General features: G+C 40.2%; 2 protein-coding genes across 3 annotated transcripts in view; both read left to right on the top strand.

Moving 5' to 3' along the window:
• The window catches only part of NFX1 (nuclear transcription factor, X-box binding 1), a 70,513-nt gene that overhangs the window by 22,136 nt on the left and 30,813 nt on the right, over positions 1-17,564 (top strand). For both annotated transcript variants that reach the window (XM_043927390.1, XM_043927389.1), the window contains exons 6-10: positions 2,612-2,683; positions 4,198-4,337; positions 10,339-10,438; positions 10,522-10,739; positions 16,015-16,112. In XM_043927390.1, the coding sequence (XP_043783325.1) occupies positions 2,612-2,683; positions 4,198-4,337; positions 10,339-10,438; positions 10,522-10,739; positions 16,015-16,112 (628 nt within the window). The remainder of the gene's footprint in view (positions 1-2,611; positions 2,684-4,197; positions 4,338-10,338; positions 10,439-10,521; positions 10,740-16,014; positions 16,113-17,564) is intronic.
• On the top strand, positions 4,352-6,383 carry LOC122709978 (small integral membrane protein 20-like). Its single transcript, XM_043927391.1, has one exon. It carries the CDS (start codon positions 5,856-5,858, stop codon positions 6,057-6,059), a length of 204 nt encoding a protein of 67 aa, XP_043783326.1. The 5' UTR covers positions 4,352-5,855; the 3' UTR covers positions 6,060-6,383.

Below are 17,564 nucleotides of genomic sequence, written 5' to 3'. Positions count from 1 at the left end.
GAACCATAATACACTGTTGATTAGTTACAAATAAATTTCTACAGACTGACTTCAGACATAGGTTTCATTCCTGTGTTCATCACTTAACAGTTATGTGATGTTGGACAAATTACTTCTCTGAGCCTCAGTTTCTGAACTTGCAAGGTAATAATGATATGACCAAAACTAGTTACAGAGTTCTACGAATATTAAATTAACACACTTAAGAGATTTGGCCCAGAGCCTGGCACATGGTAAGTGGTCAAAAAATGGTAACACTTGCTTTTATTACTCAAATCTAAGAGTAGTACAGACACCAGAGTGTTGTCTTCTGCTGTTGTCTTCTACAGTTGCTTCTGCTGTTATCTAGTTTCTGTTGCAGGAACAGGAGTCGGATCAGAGGTCTTGTGATCACCATGTGGGGACGGTGCTGGGGGCTGTCAGTGGGAGAGCTGTTCAGACTGGGCTCCACAGCGTGGTCTGCCACCTGCTAGGCAGTCAGCCCCTCCTCTTCCTTTGAATGCTTTCATAGATCAGAATCCAGACTCATCTCTTCCTTCCCTCAATTGGCATTTTGAGTAAATTCAGTAATAAGAAATTAACCCTTGCATGAATTATCTTTCCAAAGCCTTCAATAGAAATGGGCCCCTGTCGTGACTATCAGAGGATACCAACTGTGATGCAGACCAGATGGTCAGTCATTGAAGGAGCATTTTAAAACACAAGCGCCTGGTCTCCGGCTCACAGCAGTTAAATCGGAATCTCCTGGGGTTGGGTCTAAGCTTTGTAGTGTTTTTTTGATTGTTTAAAATTTTATGTATTTTTAATTGAAGGATAATTGCTTTACAATACTGTGTTGGTTTCTGCCATACATCAACATGAATCAGTCATAGGTATACTTATGTCCGCTCCCTCTTGAACCTCCCTCCTTCCTCCCAACCTACCCGACCCCTCTAGATTGTCACAGAGCACTGGCTTGAACTCCCTGACTCATATGGCAAATTCCCACTGGCTGTCTGTTTTACTCCGGTAGTGTATGTGTTTCCACGTTACCCTCTCCGTTTGGCCCACCCTCTCCTTCCCCCTCTGTCCACAAGTCTGTTCCGTCTGCATCTCCATTGCTGCCCTGTAAATAGGTTCATCAGTACCATCTTTCTTGATTCCATATATGCGTTAATATACAGTATTTGTTTCTCTCTTTCTAACTTACTTCACTCTTTGTAATAGGCTCTAGGGTCATCCATCTCACTGGAACTAACTCACATGCATTCTGAGCATTGTTGTTGTAAACGCTTTCCAGGAGATTCTAATACATAGCAGTGTTGTCAACCATTACTCTTTAAGTCCAGGGATTAAGTCCAGGCCTCAGGGATGTTTGAAATAATCTGGAATCATCCACACCTGACCAACAGTTTGTCTCTCAGTCTAAAGTTATTTAAATGTCCAGCCATGAAAATAATTTCATCTGAAAGTGTTGAGGCATATCGTATGGAATGTAGCTATTGAATAATGATACTCATCCTTAAAGAAGCATGCTTAATCTTAGTCTTCTGTGGTTCAGTCTGTCAAAATGGGTCACCTTAGGAGATTGGGCACATGTTTCTAGATTGTTTTCAGTGTTTAAAACTGATTTAATAATTATTATTACTGATTTAGGAGTTACATAAAAAAATCCACTCAGGCACACCTTATTTTTATAGCAAATTCTAGTACCTACTTGATGAATTCAACTCGTCTCTGATTGGCTTGTAATTCCCAAAGGATTGTGATTTGCCATCACGTAGATGCTACCCGCCCCCGCCAAGTTCCCAAATGTTTTAAATAGTGATATTTCTGTGTACTATTACCAGGGGTGTCTGCTTTGAAGAGGGTAGTATTTGTTTAAATATATCCATCTCGTTATTTTTTTCCTTTGGTCTCTATTTATCATAGCTCCTATAAAAAAAAGTTCTGTTCAGAGGCCTGATTCTGACCTATAGCATATCATTGAGCCCAGCCCTTTCCATGAGTTCCTCTCCCCTTTGTTACTCGCCAGCATGCCTCCCCTCACCCGCACCTTCTTTTCACTGTTCGTGTTGTTAGCCCATCACCTGTTAGCACTTCGCTAGCTGATGAGAACATGTCTGTACTTCTCATGGACCTAGCAGATTTGAGGTCTGTCACACTGAACAGGGAAGCCTGGCATGCTGCAGTCCACGGGGCCGCAAAGAGTTGGACACGACTGAGTGTCTGAACTGAACTGAACTGAACATTGATCAAGTTCTGATCTTCTAAAGGACTCTGTTGACCATCCTGAGTGGCAACCTCTTTATCCCTACACACTGCACTAAGTGGGCCAAGACCATATTTAGAAATGCTTTCTTTGACTGGTCAGACCCAAATAAGACCAGTATTTTGACTTGGGCTTTTCTTTTCTGGTTAAATATTCTAAAATGGTATTGCTATCAATCCTTTCTATATAAAAACATTGTTGGTATCTTTGTTTAAATAGTTAATCAACTTTAGATAAATACTAAAACATTTCATAGTAAGTTTATTTGCTGCCATATTCACAGTCGGGCTCAGTCGGGGCAGCTTTGTTCAGGTTTGGATACATAAGTATGATTTCTTCATCAAAACTTTTCTTTTTTAGTCTGTGCCATCCAGGACCTTGCCCACCCTGCCCTGCCTTTATGACTAAAACTTGTGAATGTGGACGGACCAGGTAAAGTTAGACTTGTACTCCAAAGGAAGACTTCAGTTTCCACATTGATGGTTTATGTATGAATTTCTAAAATGAAAGATTAGTAGGTAGGTGCAAATAGTATTTATTTACTATCATTAACGGTAGGTGTAAATAGTACTTTTCTGCAAATAGTAAGTCCTGTACTGCCTTAATCCTGTTTTGCAATCTTTTAAGTGATTAAAAAGTTATAAAAAGTGAGATTGTTGTTTTAGGTGAAATACTATGGGACTTTTATCTTAACATCTCCAGTGGGTGAAAGAACCAGGAGTTGAACCCCGGCCTACTAAGGTTCAGGAGGCAAGGATCATTTATCTGTGCCTAGCGTAGTATCTGGTGTCTAGGAGGTTTTCAGTGAATATTGTTGAAAGAAAGAGTAAGTGGCCCCCAGAGCCCACCCTCTTTTCATTACAGTGCAAGTTATGCTTTATCAGTGCAGGGACCATCGATAGCTGCATGGCTGTGGAGTGCTTCTGAGGTCTAGTGAAGACCATACAGTGATTCCTGAACCACAAGACGAGATGGAATAGTGCAGATTTTTCAATGATAAACGTTTTTTAAGTGTTTACTGAACTTACAAGAGTAGCAGTGTAGCCTGAGAGTCACATGCAAGGCTTTCTGGTCAGGAAGCCCAGGTCAGATTTGGGCTCTGCCACTAACTAGTTGTTAACCTGGGCAAGTTGCTTTCTCCTGCTGAGCCTCATTTTTCTTATGTTATCTTCTTATGGTAGAAATAATAATGTCTTCCTCAAGGGGTTGATATTATCTGTGATGCTGAGCACTGGAAACTGATCATCTATATATGTATCAGTGACTTTTTAAAACAAAATACATAGCTGACGTGAGAGTAGTGGAATAGAATAGAACTTTTTGTGGGAGAGTAGATTCCAAGCTCTAAACCATTACCCTGAAAAGAAACCTGAAGACAATTGTGTAAGAGCAGTGGCCTCATATCCTTCTCTGGCTAATAAGTCAGCAAAGTCAGGATGTTTATTAGAACAAAGCCAGAATTATTTCCCTTCCTGAATCAAAGTCACATACAGTATGTTCTTAAGTACAATATTATAACTGCCGAAAATGCCAGAGTGCAGGGTCCCAGGAGAATGCCATTGTGCTTTCATTCCAGGAATATTTGTTAGAACTACGTTTTCAACTTCCCCACCCAGATCTGTAAGATACTGTGGGAGCTTCAGGCTCTTTACCCTCCTGCATGCTGCTTCAACTCAGAGGAGAAATCACAGTGTAACAAATACTTAGGCCCTCAATTCCTCTCTGGCCAGAAAATAGGGGACAGAGAAGCAAAGGAGTGAAAAAGAAGAGTGGAGGAAGGAAGAGTAATTGAGGGAGTGATTGGAGGAGGGAGGCCTAGAAGAAGTAGGGGAAATGGGGCCCGGAGAGGCTTAGTAGGTTTTGGGGGAAGGTTAGTTTAGCTGTCGAATAGGACCTCAGTGTCCAACATTAGGCTAATGCCGTCTTTCTGTTTTCTCTCTTTGTAGGCACACAGTTCGCTGTGGTCAGGCGGTCTCAGTTCACTGTTCTAACCCTTGTGACAGTATCTTGAATTGTGGTCAGCACCACTGTGCTGAGCTGTGCCATGGGGGTCCCTGCCAACCTTGTCGGGTCATATTGAACCAGGGTAAGTGGTGAGCCCAGCAGCCAGCCATACTTTGGGGCTTTTTTGGAACCTTATTTACAGTTGTATTGATGACATGGTTTTGTCTCAAGCCTGTAGTCACAAAGACTCTATTAGGTCGTTATCTTGGGCAGAAAGAACTAGAGATATATGAATGATTGGATGGTTTTCATTATTTTGGTCACATAATACCAGTATAGGTCATTGTCCTATAGAATTTGGACAGTAGATGTTTTTTAATGCTGTTTAAAGAAACTGCTTAGGAAATCTTTTTGCAGGGACTACTTGAAAAGGGTGCAGAAAAAGCCAAAGCAATCTTTGAAAGAGAATGAATTTGAAAGACCTGATTTTAAGGCTTATAAAGTAATAGTAATCATGACAGTGTGGTTATTGTTATAAAGGTAGACTAGTAGATTCTGACAATAGAGTCCAGAAATAGACCTCAGTATATTACAGTCAGTTGATATCAGCCAAGATATTAAGTTAATTCAGTGGGAAAAGGAGTCTTTTTACAAATGGTCCTAGAACAACTGGATGTATATATGGGAAAAAAGTGACCCTCAACCCGTGTCTCACTCTTTACACAAACATTAATTCTATATGGATCTTGGACTTAAATGTAAAACCCAGAACAGTTTCCAGAAGAAACTATAAAAGAATATTTTCATGACTTTGGGATCAGGCAAAGATTTCATAGAGCAACAAAAAATGTTAAATTGAACTTTATCACATTAAGAAACTTCTGTTCAACAAAAGACAACATTAAGAAAATGAATTAAAAAAAAAAAAGAAAATAAATAGATAAATCACAGATTGTATGCAGAATATTTAAAGTACTCCTTCCAAAGAAAAACAGAAAGATAGTCTCCTACAAATCAACTTGAAGAGGCACCTCACAAAAGAAAATAATTATAAATGCTCAATAAACACATAGAAGATGCTTGACACCTTTAAACACTAGGAAACTGTAAATTAAAGGCACAGTAAGAGTAGAATAGTATAACCACTTTTAAAAACAGTCTAAGGAATCTCCCCAGTGGCCTAGTGGTTAGGATTCTGCGCTTTCACTGCCGTGGCCCAGGTTTAGTCCCTGGTCAGGGAACCTAGGTCTCACAAGCTGTGTGGTGCAGCCAAAAGGAAAAAGAAAATAGTATAGTAGTTCCTTTAAAGGTTAAACATAGAGTTGCCATGTGACTGCAATTCTACTCTTTGGCATATACCCGAGAGAAATGAAAATATATGTCTATACAAAACTTCTAAACCGATGTTCATAGCAGCATTATTCATAATAGTCAAAATGTGGCAATAATGCAAATACCTGTCAACTGATAAATGGAATAACATGATATATCCATAAAAAGATGTATTATTGAGCCATGAAAAGGAATGAAATATTGATACATGCTATGAAGTGGATGAACCTCCAAAATATTATGCTAAGTGCGTCACGGCCCAGCCAGCGGGAGCCGGGTTTGGAGAGTCCCAGGCATTCGGAGAATCCGGGTAGCCCTGGCTGGAGCGATGTCCTGGAACCTGCGCACTGCTCTCATTTTCGGCGGCTTCATCTCCCTAATTGGCGTCACCTTCTACCCCATCTACTTCCGGTCCTTAATGCGGCTAGAGGAGTACAAGAAGGAACAAGCCATTAATAGAGCTGGTATTGTTCAAGAAGACGTGCAGCCACCAGGGTTGAAAGTGTGGTCGGCTCCATTTGGCCGGAAATGAGAAGACTAACACCACCTCTAATGATGCAAGTAGACAGACATGCTTCCAGTTCTGCAGCAAGTGCAGTAAGTCACCTGGCTGGAGAACAGTGGCTGAGCAGAAAACTCTAGAAGGCCATAAAGAGTCCTGTGCATGAGGATTATGTCCCTTCTTAAAAGAACCCTGGAACAAATCATACTGTTAGGAGGGTTTTCATGATTTGGTTTCCTTTCTAAAAATGAAGCTGTCTCACTCAGCTGGGCTTGAAGGCTATCTACATATTATTCAGTCTCTACCTCTTAGCCAGCCATGCTGTGATATGCATACAAGCAACCAGTAGACTGGGGAAGATCCTAGACTGTTTTGCCATCCTCCAAATAAGAAATTTCAGGGGAAAACTACCATATTGAGCAGCCTCATAGGGCTCTTTGAAGGTGTTAAAGTTGATAAAACTCTTTGAGGACAAGATACATTGTACTCTTTAAGAATAAATAGTTCAGCTCAACTATCTCATTAGGAAGGTTGCTGCATATTGAGAAATAAATAAATTTGAAGCAAACTAAATGGGTCTGCATGCCTATTAGAAACCATTGTTGAATTGACTGAAGTGAAAATATATATATTAAAATGATTTCTCTTCAAAAAAATAAAACCAAAATACTAAGTGAAAGAAGTGAGTCTCAAAAGACCACTCATTGTATGCTTTCTCTGTTTTTTTTTTTTTTATTTTTTTTAATTTTTTTATTAGTTGGAGGCTAATTACTTCACAACATTTCAGTGGGTTTTGTCATACATTGATATGAATCAGCCATAGATTTACACTTATTCCCCATCCCGATCCCCCCTCCCACCTCCCTCTTCACCCGACTCCTCTGGGTCTTCCCAGTGCACCAGGCCCGAGCACTTGTCTCATGCATCCCACCTGGGCTGGTGATCTGTTTCACCATAGATAGTATACATGCTGTTCTTTTGAAACATCCCACCCTCACATTCTCCCACAGAGTTCAAAAGTCTGTTCTGTATTTCTGTGTCTCTTTTTCTGTTTTGCATATAGGGTTATCATTACCATCTTTCTAAATTCCCTATATATGTGTTAGTATGCTGTAATGTTCTTTATCTTTCTGGCTTACTTCACTCTGTATAATGGGCTCCAGTTTCATCCATCTCATTAGGACTGATTCAAATGAATTCTTTTTGACAGCTGAGTAATATTCCATGGTGTATATGTACCACAGCTTCCTTATCCATTCATCTGCTGATGGGCATCTAGGTTGCTTCCATGTCCTGGCTATTATAAACAGTGCTGCGATGAACATTGGGGTGCACGTGTCTCTTTCAGATCTGGTTTCCTCAGTGTGTATGCCCAAAAGTGGGATTGCTGGGTCATATGGCAGTTCTATTTCCAGTTTTTTAAGGAATCTCCACACTGTTTTCCATAGTGGCTGTACTAGTTTGCATTCCCACCAACAGTGTAAGAGGGTTCCCTTTTCTCCACACCCTCTCCAGCATTTATTGCTTGTAGTCTTTTGGATAGCAGCCATCCTGACTGGCGTGTAATGGTACCTCATTGTGGTTTTGATTTGCATTTCTCTAATAATGAGTGATGTTGAGCACCTTTTCATGTGTTTGTTAGCCATCTGTATGTCTTCTTTGGAGAAATGTCTGTTTAGTTCTTTGGCCCATTTTTTGATTGGGTCATTTATTTTTCTGGAATTGAGCTTCAGGAGTTGCTTGTATATTTTTGAGATTAATCCTTTGTCTGTTTCTTCATTTGCTATTATTTTCTCCCAATCTGACGGCTGTCTTTTCACCTTACTTATAGTTTCCTTTGTAGTGCAAAAGCTTTTAAGTTTCATTAGATCCCATTTGTTTAGTTTTGCTTTTATTTCCAATATTCTGGGAGGTGGGTCATAGAGGATCTTGCTGTGATTTATGTCAGAGAGTGTTTTGCCTATGTTCTCCTCTAGGAGTTTTATAGTTTCTGGTCTTACATTTAGATCTTTAATCCATTTTGAGTTTATTTTTGTGTATGGTGTTAGAAAGTGTTCTAGTTTCATTCTTTTACAAGTGGTTGACCAGTTTTCCCAGCACCACTTGTTAAAGAGGTTGTCTTTTTTCCATTGTATATCCTTGCCTCCTTTGTCAAAGATAAGGTGTCCATAGGTTCGTGGATTTATCTCTGGGCTTTCTATTCTGTTCCATTGATCTATATTTCTGTCTTTGTGCCAGTACCATACTGTCTTGATGACTGTGGCTTTGTAGTAGAGTCTGAAGCTTTCTCTGTTTTTATGGCTGTCTCTAATCTGCAGAGATCCTGGGCTACAATGCATTGGTCCTATAGTTTTAGTTTATTAAATTTTACTTTTATGTGATGCTGTTGATCTGTGTTGGCACTTAAAATAAGAAATAGCCCTGTGAAATGTTTTGTGGTGTGTACTATAAGGATTTTACATAGGGAGTTGTGCTGTATATTATTTAGTGGTTTGTTTATGGGTCCTCCAGGAAGAAAGTCCTGTTTGTTCTTAGTTCCAAGAATAGTTGTTTTTCCTCAAAGATAATATCTTAGGAAGCTGGTATAACTGACCTAATGTCCATCTTTATAGTGTGTACTTTTTAGCTATGATTCATTCTGTATCCTTACCATTATTTTCCTTTTTATTTTCACATCTTTTGTGTTCTCTTCATTTATCTCATATATCCTTATATGCTGCATTAAACCCATTTTGAGATAAGGCAGGAGTAAATATGTACTGGTAGTTTGGTCTTAGCAGTATAGATTGTCTTTGATCTGGACCATTTTTAGCTCTTGATTCATATTGGACTAAATGACACTTTTTTGTCAGATTCGTATGGCTCCCAGTCTCTTCCTTTCTGTTTTTGTGTGTGTAGCTGATTTTTTCAAACCCAGTTGAAGACTTTTTGTTTGTCCATATTATATATCTAGCAAAGTATTTAGGCCATCAGTGTAGTGGCTGTGTCAACTTATGTTCCCACCAGCAGTGTAGATGGGTTCCCTTTTCTCCACACCCTCTCCAGCATTTATTTGTAGACTTTTTGTCTCGAGGTGTTTTTTATTTTCTGTTTTGTTGAGGTTTGTCTTGTTCCCTAGTATTGGCATCAGCCCTAGAGAATGTTCATGTGTGCTTGAAAAGACTTGTCAATTTTCTGACCCTTGATTCTTTGGTTCATAGCTGTCTTATACCTCTGGAAAAGAAGAAGTCTGTTCTATTTGAGTAAACACTTAGCAAAAAAAGAAAGCCTGCTTGCACAGCCTCCCTGTTCCTAGGGTTTTATTTACCAATTTGTTGATTCTGCCAATCTTGCATATCCTGCACCTATAATTCATCTAATAAGTAAATCTTTATTTAATGAGTTTTAGAACAGGGGATGAAACTGCCTGTGTATTTATTGGGAAAGTAAATGTATATTTTAAAAATCAAGCATCTTGGTTAATATCTTTATTGACAAAAAGTTTTCATTATAAACTGAAAATGTAGAGTGGCCCTTATCAGACAAATTATCTAAATTGATGAAAATTAGTCCTCACCAGACTTTGTTACATATTAGTCAGAAACCAACTCTTTTCTTGTTTGCTTTGAAAATAACTCCTTAAATGCAGCACATAAAGCAACCTATTATTTCTTCAACCCACAGAAAAATCTATAGATATTAGACTGAGTTCTCTATATAGTCAATAAAAGTCTCAAGTTCTTTGAAACACTTTTTACTCAGTATCAGGACTCAGACATGATTACTTCAAATTTAACAATAGTAGAATACAGATTAATAAGGATTTTATATTGTATCTATCTTAAAATTTCTTTTTAGCAGCAGACACTCTTCCTGAGCACTTTATGTGAACCCCAAGATACGAAGTATTAAATCTGTGCTGCTTGGTTAACATGAGGATGAAATCCAGTCATCAGTGCCTCCATAATTACCCCATTTAGGTTCAGTCTTCTGTGACATCTCCACAGGACCCCAGGGAGCTTCATGATCCATGGTTTCCAACCATGGCCTTGTGGACCAGAGACTAATCTGTTTCACTTTAATGCTCATGTTGAGGTGTGCTACAGGGGTACCATGAGATGTGTTAAAATTAACAAAAGCTTCTAACTTTTTTTCTTGTGGCAGAGCTCTTAGGTGGGGCTTAGAGCTGCTGTATAAGCCACATTTATTTCTGCTCCGGGTCTGATCAACAGTAGTGAATAGGATTTTGTGTCTTCTTATAGATTGCTTAGAGTATTTTAAGCTCTTGTGCAGATTACTAATCTTTCATTTTTGAAATTCTGTCCTCAAGTATGCTACTGTGGCAGCACCTCCCGAGATGTGTTATGTGGAACAGACATGGGAAAGTCTGATGGATTTGGGGACTTTGGCTGTTTAAAGATATGTGGCAAGTAAGGTTTTATGTTTTTCTCAGTTAGAATAGAGCTGTATTTAAGGCAACAATTATGTAACAGTGTGTTGTTCTCCTTAACAGGGACTTGAAATGTGGGAACCACACATGTTCTCAGGTATGCCACCCTCAGCCCTGCCCGCCGTGCCCACGGCTTCCCCCGCTGGTGCGCTATTGCCCTTGTGGGCAAACCCCTCTCAGCCAGCTGCTGGAACTTGGAAGCAGTGGTCGGAAGACATGCATGGATCCTGTGCCTTCATGTGGAAAAGTGTGCGGCAAGCCTCTACCTTGTGGTTCCCTAGGTAACTCGTGGGCGGAAAGTTGTCTTTAAAAATGTAAATGTAAATATTTGGCGGCAGTGACTACGTCAACAAAACAGTATTTAATTCCAGTTACAGTATCAGATGTTTTTCTAAATATTATGATCAGATTTGTGTGGTTACTTTTTCTTTCCTTCTCAAAATATAATTGTGAAAGCTCACATTTGCCCGAATGATCTTTTATTAGTAATTCAGGTATTACCAACTCAGGACAGTTGTGGTTAGATGTTGTTTTGTGGTTGGGGTGGGGGGTGGTTGGGGTGTTTATGATTTCTCTTAGCAGCCTATACTAGTATGAATGCCAGATATCCTTTTAGTAATTGAGGGTTCGGCAAGTGTTTAGAAGCATTTTCGTATAATAGAAACATTTTAACTGGGTGAGACGTTTTACGAACTGAAATTTTAAGTGCACTTAAACTTTATTCATTTGAGCCACTCAGGAAGCATCTTTCTCTTCAGATAGGTTTCCCATCTAACTGAGAATAACACCTCCTGAAAATCATTTTTGAAGGGACGTTTTTCTAAAATTTACATTACCTTCCTTCTTTGAATAGAGGTTACCAAAGATGATTTCTTTCCCCTTATTTGACTGAGAGTCATCACTTCCCTGAACCTCAGTTATTATCTTCTACTGAATACACTGATTCCCTCTGGGCGTGCTGAGGTTTCTCAGGTTATTTCCCCACAGCAAGGTACGGTGTGACTGTTTTACTTGTTAAACCTTTTGGTGCTGTTTTCTTGTGAATGCTTTCAGTGTCCTGTCTGCCTCCCTTTAGTGACTCTTCTTTTTTCTGACTCTCAGACTTCTGATTACTTGGATATAGAAACCAGAAAAGGTTTGTTGAGATTAGCTATAAAGCAATAGTCTGAGCTTCTGACTGATGCTTTCTGAGGCAGTCCTTGGGGTATGTGCACGTACAGTTTTACAGTGAGTTGGCAGCTTCTCTCCCGAGTTCTCAAATTTACATTACCTGCGTACATTAGCTGCGTATTTAGAAAAATGAAACTGAGCAATTGGGTCTGTATACAAAAGGTGTTCCTGTAACTATCTGTGGTAAAGATAGACTCTTTTAAGTTTGGTTTCCATTTTTCCAAGAAGAAAGATTTTACATTTCTTCCAAGTACCAGTAGGAGCACCCTACCTAATTCCTTTTCTCAGTCTGACTTTAAAATTATGTAGAGAGAAGAAATGCCCTTTTCTCTTATTTTAATACATTTCAACCTCGTCAGGAAAGTCGGTTGTCTATTGCTTGTCTCTGTCTGCCAGGAAAATGTGTCTTCAGATAAGCCCTGTGAAACAGAGATCAAACGACTTGCAGATCCAGAGAGAGGGTAAAGATCTTCCCATTTCAGAAAGCATGTGGGTCAGTTTCAGTTTCATAAGAACTTTGTACATGACTAGATATACTGCCCTGACGCCCAGATAGCTTGTTGGCATGGAGAGAAAGAGGAAATGTGAAATGGGTACTGCAGAGGGTCTTGAGCAAGAGAAGGACAGTAACTGTCAGTATGAACAGACCTGGGGGTGGGACAAGACCAGCTCAGGAGTTTGAAGAGTAACTGCTATACTTCAGCGGAGTTTTAATCGTGGAAAGCTTTTAAGGAGCTAAGGTGAGTTGGATTGAGAAACTCAAAGAAAAGCCCATGACTAGCGGTAACAGTGGATGGATCTCATGTTTATTCAGACCTGGCTTATCTATAGAAATCTTGTTTAGGTCCATTAGTATCTCACCCAGTAGGAAATGTCCATTCTAGTCACATAGCTTTAGTGCAAAAGACTAGGTGGTGTTCTGCTTTCAGGATGGTAGCCTGAGGAGCAAAACAGGCAAAGCTGGGGAAAACTGAAAAAAAAAAAAAAAAGCAACCATTTAAAGTCTCTGGAAACTGTCCTACACACATAACTCCAATGAAGAAATTTTTATTGAAGAAAACCTGCTAAAACTGAGTTAAGAACAGCAAGAGTCTGTGTTGTTTTGAGTCACAACCTACTCCCTCCTTCCCTACCCCTTCCCAAATCAGCTCAACTAAAGGACGGGTGTGCCCAAGAAATCGGGGCTTCATCTGCCCTCAGTTCCCAGTGAAGGGCTACTTGCTAGGAGGAGCAGACCATCAGCATTTCTTATCCCCCCAACTCCAAGTTGAAAAGGCTAAACTCCTGGTAAGCACCACTGCCAGGTTTGGAGTCCCTTCCTCCAGGGTCACACATAGGCTGGAGGCCCTATTCCAGTCACCAGAGGCAGGAGCGCTGGGGCCTTGGTCACCCTCACCCCGGTTCACGTGTAGGGCAGAGGTTTCACAGTGTGAGACACAAGCCAAGAAAACTAGAGGCTGTCGTCCCACCCAGCACCCAGTGACTGAGTGACCTTTTCCAGGGGGGAGAGACAGTCCATAAGGAAAGAGAACTCCAAAATACTCCCTAAAGGAACTGAGTTTAATTTGAAAGAGAGTATGGAGAAGTCAGACCTAAGGGCCCTTTAGAAAACAATAGTTCCTCTTAATTAAGAGCAACAAGCTAAACTATAGGCCACCTGGTTCACCAGAGAGAACCAGGAAAGGAGATACTAAGAGGAACCATCCCGGGGTCAGAACAAACTTCATAGGCTTGCCTCAAAGACTGCCTCTGCCCAGATTCTATTGGATCAGACTGCTGAGCAGTTTATGCCCCGGGACGCTGCAGTCAGCCAGCCGTTAGTGAGGCCTCAGGACTGAATGTAATACCAAGAGAGGCAGACGGCTTATCAGAAGGATCAGGGAAAGAGATAGTCAAAGAGAGTCCTGCTGACATTGTCGTCTTCCCAGGGTGATGGTGCATTGCCCAGGGTTGTGCCATCAAAAGGATGACACCAGTGTCTTTGTGCTGTGATAAAAATAGACTTCACTAAAATAGCCTCGTGAACAAGCGCAGACAGGCTGTGAAAGAGGAAGCAGGGGCCAGAGTTACTGCAAACAGCAGATTGCCAGCAATGTTCAGCTTCCAACCGAAAAACTTACAAAGTATGCAAACAGAGAAAAACCCCACAGGTGACAGAAACTTTCAGTTTTCTGTGAGAGTGATCAGTGTCAGATTTAACGAAGCTGTCAAGGTAGCCGTTATGAATACATTCAGAGAACTAAAGGAAACCATGCTTGAAGGGTTAAAGGAAGGTACAGAGGCGGCATTTCATCAAATAGAGTATCAGTAAAGAGATAGAAATTATAAAAACAGGACCCAAAGGAAAATCTGGAGTTGAAAAGTCCAGTAATGAAAATTAAAAATTCATCAGAGGTACTCAACAGTAAATTTGAGCTGGCAGAAGAAAGGATCAATAAATGTGAAGGTAGGTCTGTGTCATAGAGATAATATAATCCCCAAAACATAGAGGAAATGAAGTGAATAAAAACGAATAGTGCCTCAGAGAAACATGGGACACCTATAAGCACATCAGGAGAATGGTGGAGCACCAGGAGAGGAGAAAGGAGCAAATATTAAAATACTGGTGGGAAACTTTTCAAATTTATTGAAAGACATTAATTGGCACATCCAAGAAACTCAAAAACTCCATAAGATAAATTCCAAGGCACATAGTGAAAGTGCTGAAGGCTAAAGACAAGGACAGAATTTGAAAGCAGCAAGAGAAAAATGACTCATTACATACTAGGGAACCACTGTAAGATTCACAGGTGACTGCTCATCAGAAACAGTGGAGAACACTATCACAAGAGGGAGACAGTGAGATGACCTATTCAAAGTGCTGAAAAAAAAAATTACCAACCATATATGCAGCAAGTCTTTCCAAAATTAAAAATCAAGAGTTCTCTGCTAGCAGATCTACTTTACAGTAAATACTAAAGAGAGGTCTTCAGGCTGATACATGCAAATCCACAAGAAAAAACAGAGTAACGTTAATTACCTAATCATAAAAGAAAGAATAAGTGCATATTTATTCTTTTTCCACTGATTTAAAAGGCAGTAGTATAAAATAATATATATATAGTTGTGTCATTAGGCCTATAATATATAGAAATATATCTGACAATAACAGCATGACGGGAATAGGTGGAATTAAGGTTGTATTGCTGTTAAAGAAGTGATATCAGATGGTAACTCAGATCTTTAGGAACAAATGAAGAAAACCAGTAACAGTTAATAAGATAAATATAACAAATTATGTTATATACTTGCTGTCCTCTTTTCAGCTTCTTCAACAGGCATAACATATAAGGCAATAGTTTTAACATTGTACTGTTAAACTTGTAGCACATTTAGATGTAATATGTATAACAGTAATAGCACAAAAGAGAAGAGAAAATAGAGCTGTGTGGTATAAGGCTTCTGTATCTCACAGGAATTAGGTTTGTACATATCTGAGTTGACTGATAAGCTCTAGAGCAACCATTAAGAAGATATCTCAAAATATAGTGGAAAATGCCACTACTGGGGGAAAATGTTACAGTGGAGAATACTCACTTAATGTAAAAGAAAACAATGAAGGAAGATTATATTAACAAAAAAGCCATGAGACATGAAACTAAAAGTAAAATGGCAGATATATATCCAACTATATCAATAATAACGTTAATGTGAATGGATTAAGCAATTAGACAAAAAGCAGAGATTATCAAAATGAATTTTAAAATGATGCAACTATAATGCCATCTTCAGGAAAGACTTTAGAGTCAGAGATACAGTTAGGCTGAAGGTAAAGGGATGGAGAAAAAGCATCATGTAAACAGCAGCCATGAAGAGAGACTGTGGATGATCCCTGGAGAGTCCAAGAAACAGGACTTGTTCTAAAACCTAGCTTAACAGAACAGGTGGCAGGCCACCTATGACCAGACATTCATAGAACTTAGTCAGTGAGATTATGGATCATGGTTTCTGGTTGTTTATGATCCCTAGATGATTTTGACTCCCTAGAGTCAAGAGTACTTCGGTAAGTCACCCATGGCTACAATTTTAAGGAGATCCAAGTCTAATTTGGAGACTTGAGGTCTCAATAAAGAGTCAGAAGATCTTTTCTTTGGCGTACACAGAGCACCTTGTGCCCCAAAGCATATTCCTGTGACTAATGCTGGGGCCTTTCCTTGCTGGAAAAGGCCCAGCTGGCCAGGTGAGGGGAAGTTAGGGCAAGAGACATTAACAGCATCCTTCTTCCCTCAGCTCTGGTGACGGAGTTACAGGGCACAGAAGTGGAGAACCGTTGTAGCTAGTGAATTTGGGAATCTGAAAATGAGTAGTTGCAATTTTCATCCCCAGCTCTTTTCATTTTTATTAAAGATTTCATTCATACCTGTGAAAAGCTCTGTCATGAAGGAGACTGTGGACCATGCTCTCGCACATCAGTTATTTCCTGCAGATGCTCTTTCAGAACAAAGGTAAATCCTGCACGATGCTAGAGTTGTTGCCACCAGTGCTTTTTTTTAATCAATTGGTAATGATGGGAGGGAAGGAATCAAAATAACCTCAGGCTTATTCCTGTTATACTGTGCATGATTCATTCGATCCAACCAGTATATACCGACACCTACTGTGGATCAGTTGTAGGATAGGTATGAAGGGGTCCAGCATGCAAGACTCAGAGGCCACTGATAGGCCTAGGGCCCATATACAAGTAGCTCGACTAAACACAGGTGTGACAGTGCTAGATGCCAGAAGAGAAGACCAGTAGCACCACCGAAAGCAGTTAGGTCACTAAGAAGTTAGAGGGAACTCAGCCCACAAGGTCTCCCTCACTTCTGACACATTGCCGGAGTTCAGACAGTTGCCGAATTAGTCCACATGACCACCTACCTACACCTCTGATACCGGCTGCAATCCAGTCGTCCCCCAAGGCTACCTTCAAGGTTTGATTATTCCCTGGAAGAACTCACAGGACTCATTGAAAACTGGTATATGCTTGATTACAGTTTACTACAGGGAAAGATTACAGATTAACGTTAATCAAAGGAAGAAGTATGTAGGGCTGAATGCAAGACAGCACCAAATACGAAGCTTCCAGTTGTCCTCTCCCCGTGGAGTTGGAACAGTGTTACTTTGTCACCACCAGTGTGTGGCTATATGTGTGGAGTATTGCCAACCAAGGAAGCTCACCCACCCAAGCATGGGTGTTCAGTTTTCACTGGGGCTCCATCGTGTTGGTATGGTTGACTGTCCATGTAGCTGGTTTCAGCCTCCAGTCCCTCCAGAAGTCTGCTAACACTGTGTGACCCAAAGCCTAAGCCTGAAACCACATCATTGGTCTTACGGTATGGCCAGCCTGCACCCTAAATCATATCAGACTTTGTGGTGACCCAAGGTCCCAGGCAAACAGTAAGACTCCTATCAAGCATGATATTCCAAGATTATCTCCCAGAAGCCAGTAGCAAAAGTCAAACCTGTCTTCAGGTCATGTTAATTCTTCACCATACAACTGTTTTGTCAGTTTCTGCTTTCTGCCTGGGACAACCTTGATTGGACCATGTGTTATAAAAAAGTCATCTTGCCGTTTTGAAATTGATGCACATTTCTGTTTCTGTAACCAGAAGAGGCAGGAAACTTTCCTGTGGAAGTCTTTGGGTAATTTTACTCGTGGAACATACTGAGTGTTGATCTGCCCGGCTCTCTGACATACCTCTGGTCATGTCAGTGCATAATTAGCACCTGTCCCAGCAGAGCACAGGCTGGAGTAGAGACAGAATTCTGAGTCATTGATACTATTTTTTAAGTACAGCCCACGGTCTGGATAGCAGCTGATTTGCAAATTGATTCTGAGAATATTATCCATAAATTAGGAGTTAACTTAATAGGTAAGCTTCAGAATTAAAGGAAAGAATGTCAGAGTAATTGGT

This window comes from Cervus elaphus, chromosome 16 (assembly GCF_910594005.1).
Source record: "Cervus elaphus chromosome 16, mCerEla1.1, whole genome shotgun sequence".
NCBI classification, from domain to species: Eukaryota; Metazoa; Chordata; class Mammalia; order Artiodactyla; family Cervidae; genus Cervus; species Cervus elaphus.
This window is presented reverse-complemented; position numbering and strand designations above follow the sequence as displayed.

Bases quoted from the DNA above. Each gene is read 5' to 3' on its own strand.
- LOC122709978 (XM_043927391.1), top strand. From the start codon at position 5,856: ATGTCCTGGAACCTGCGCACTGCTCTCATTTTCGGCGGCTTCATCTCC.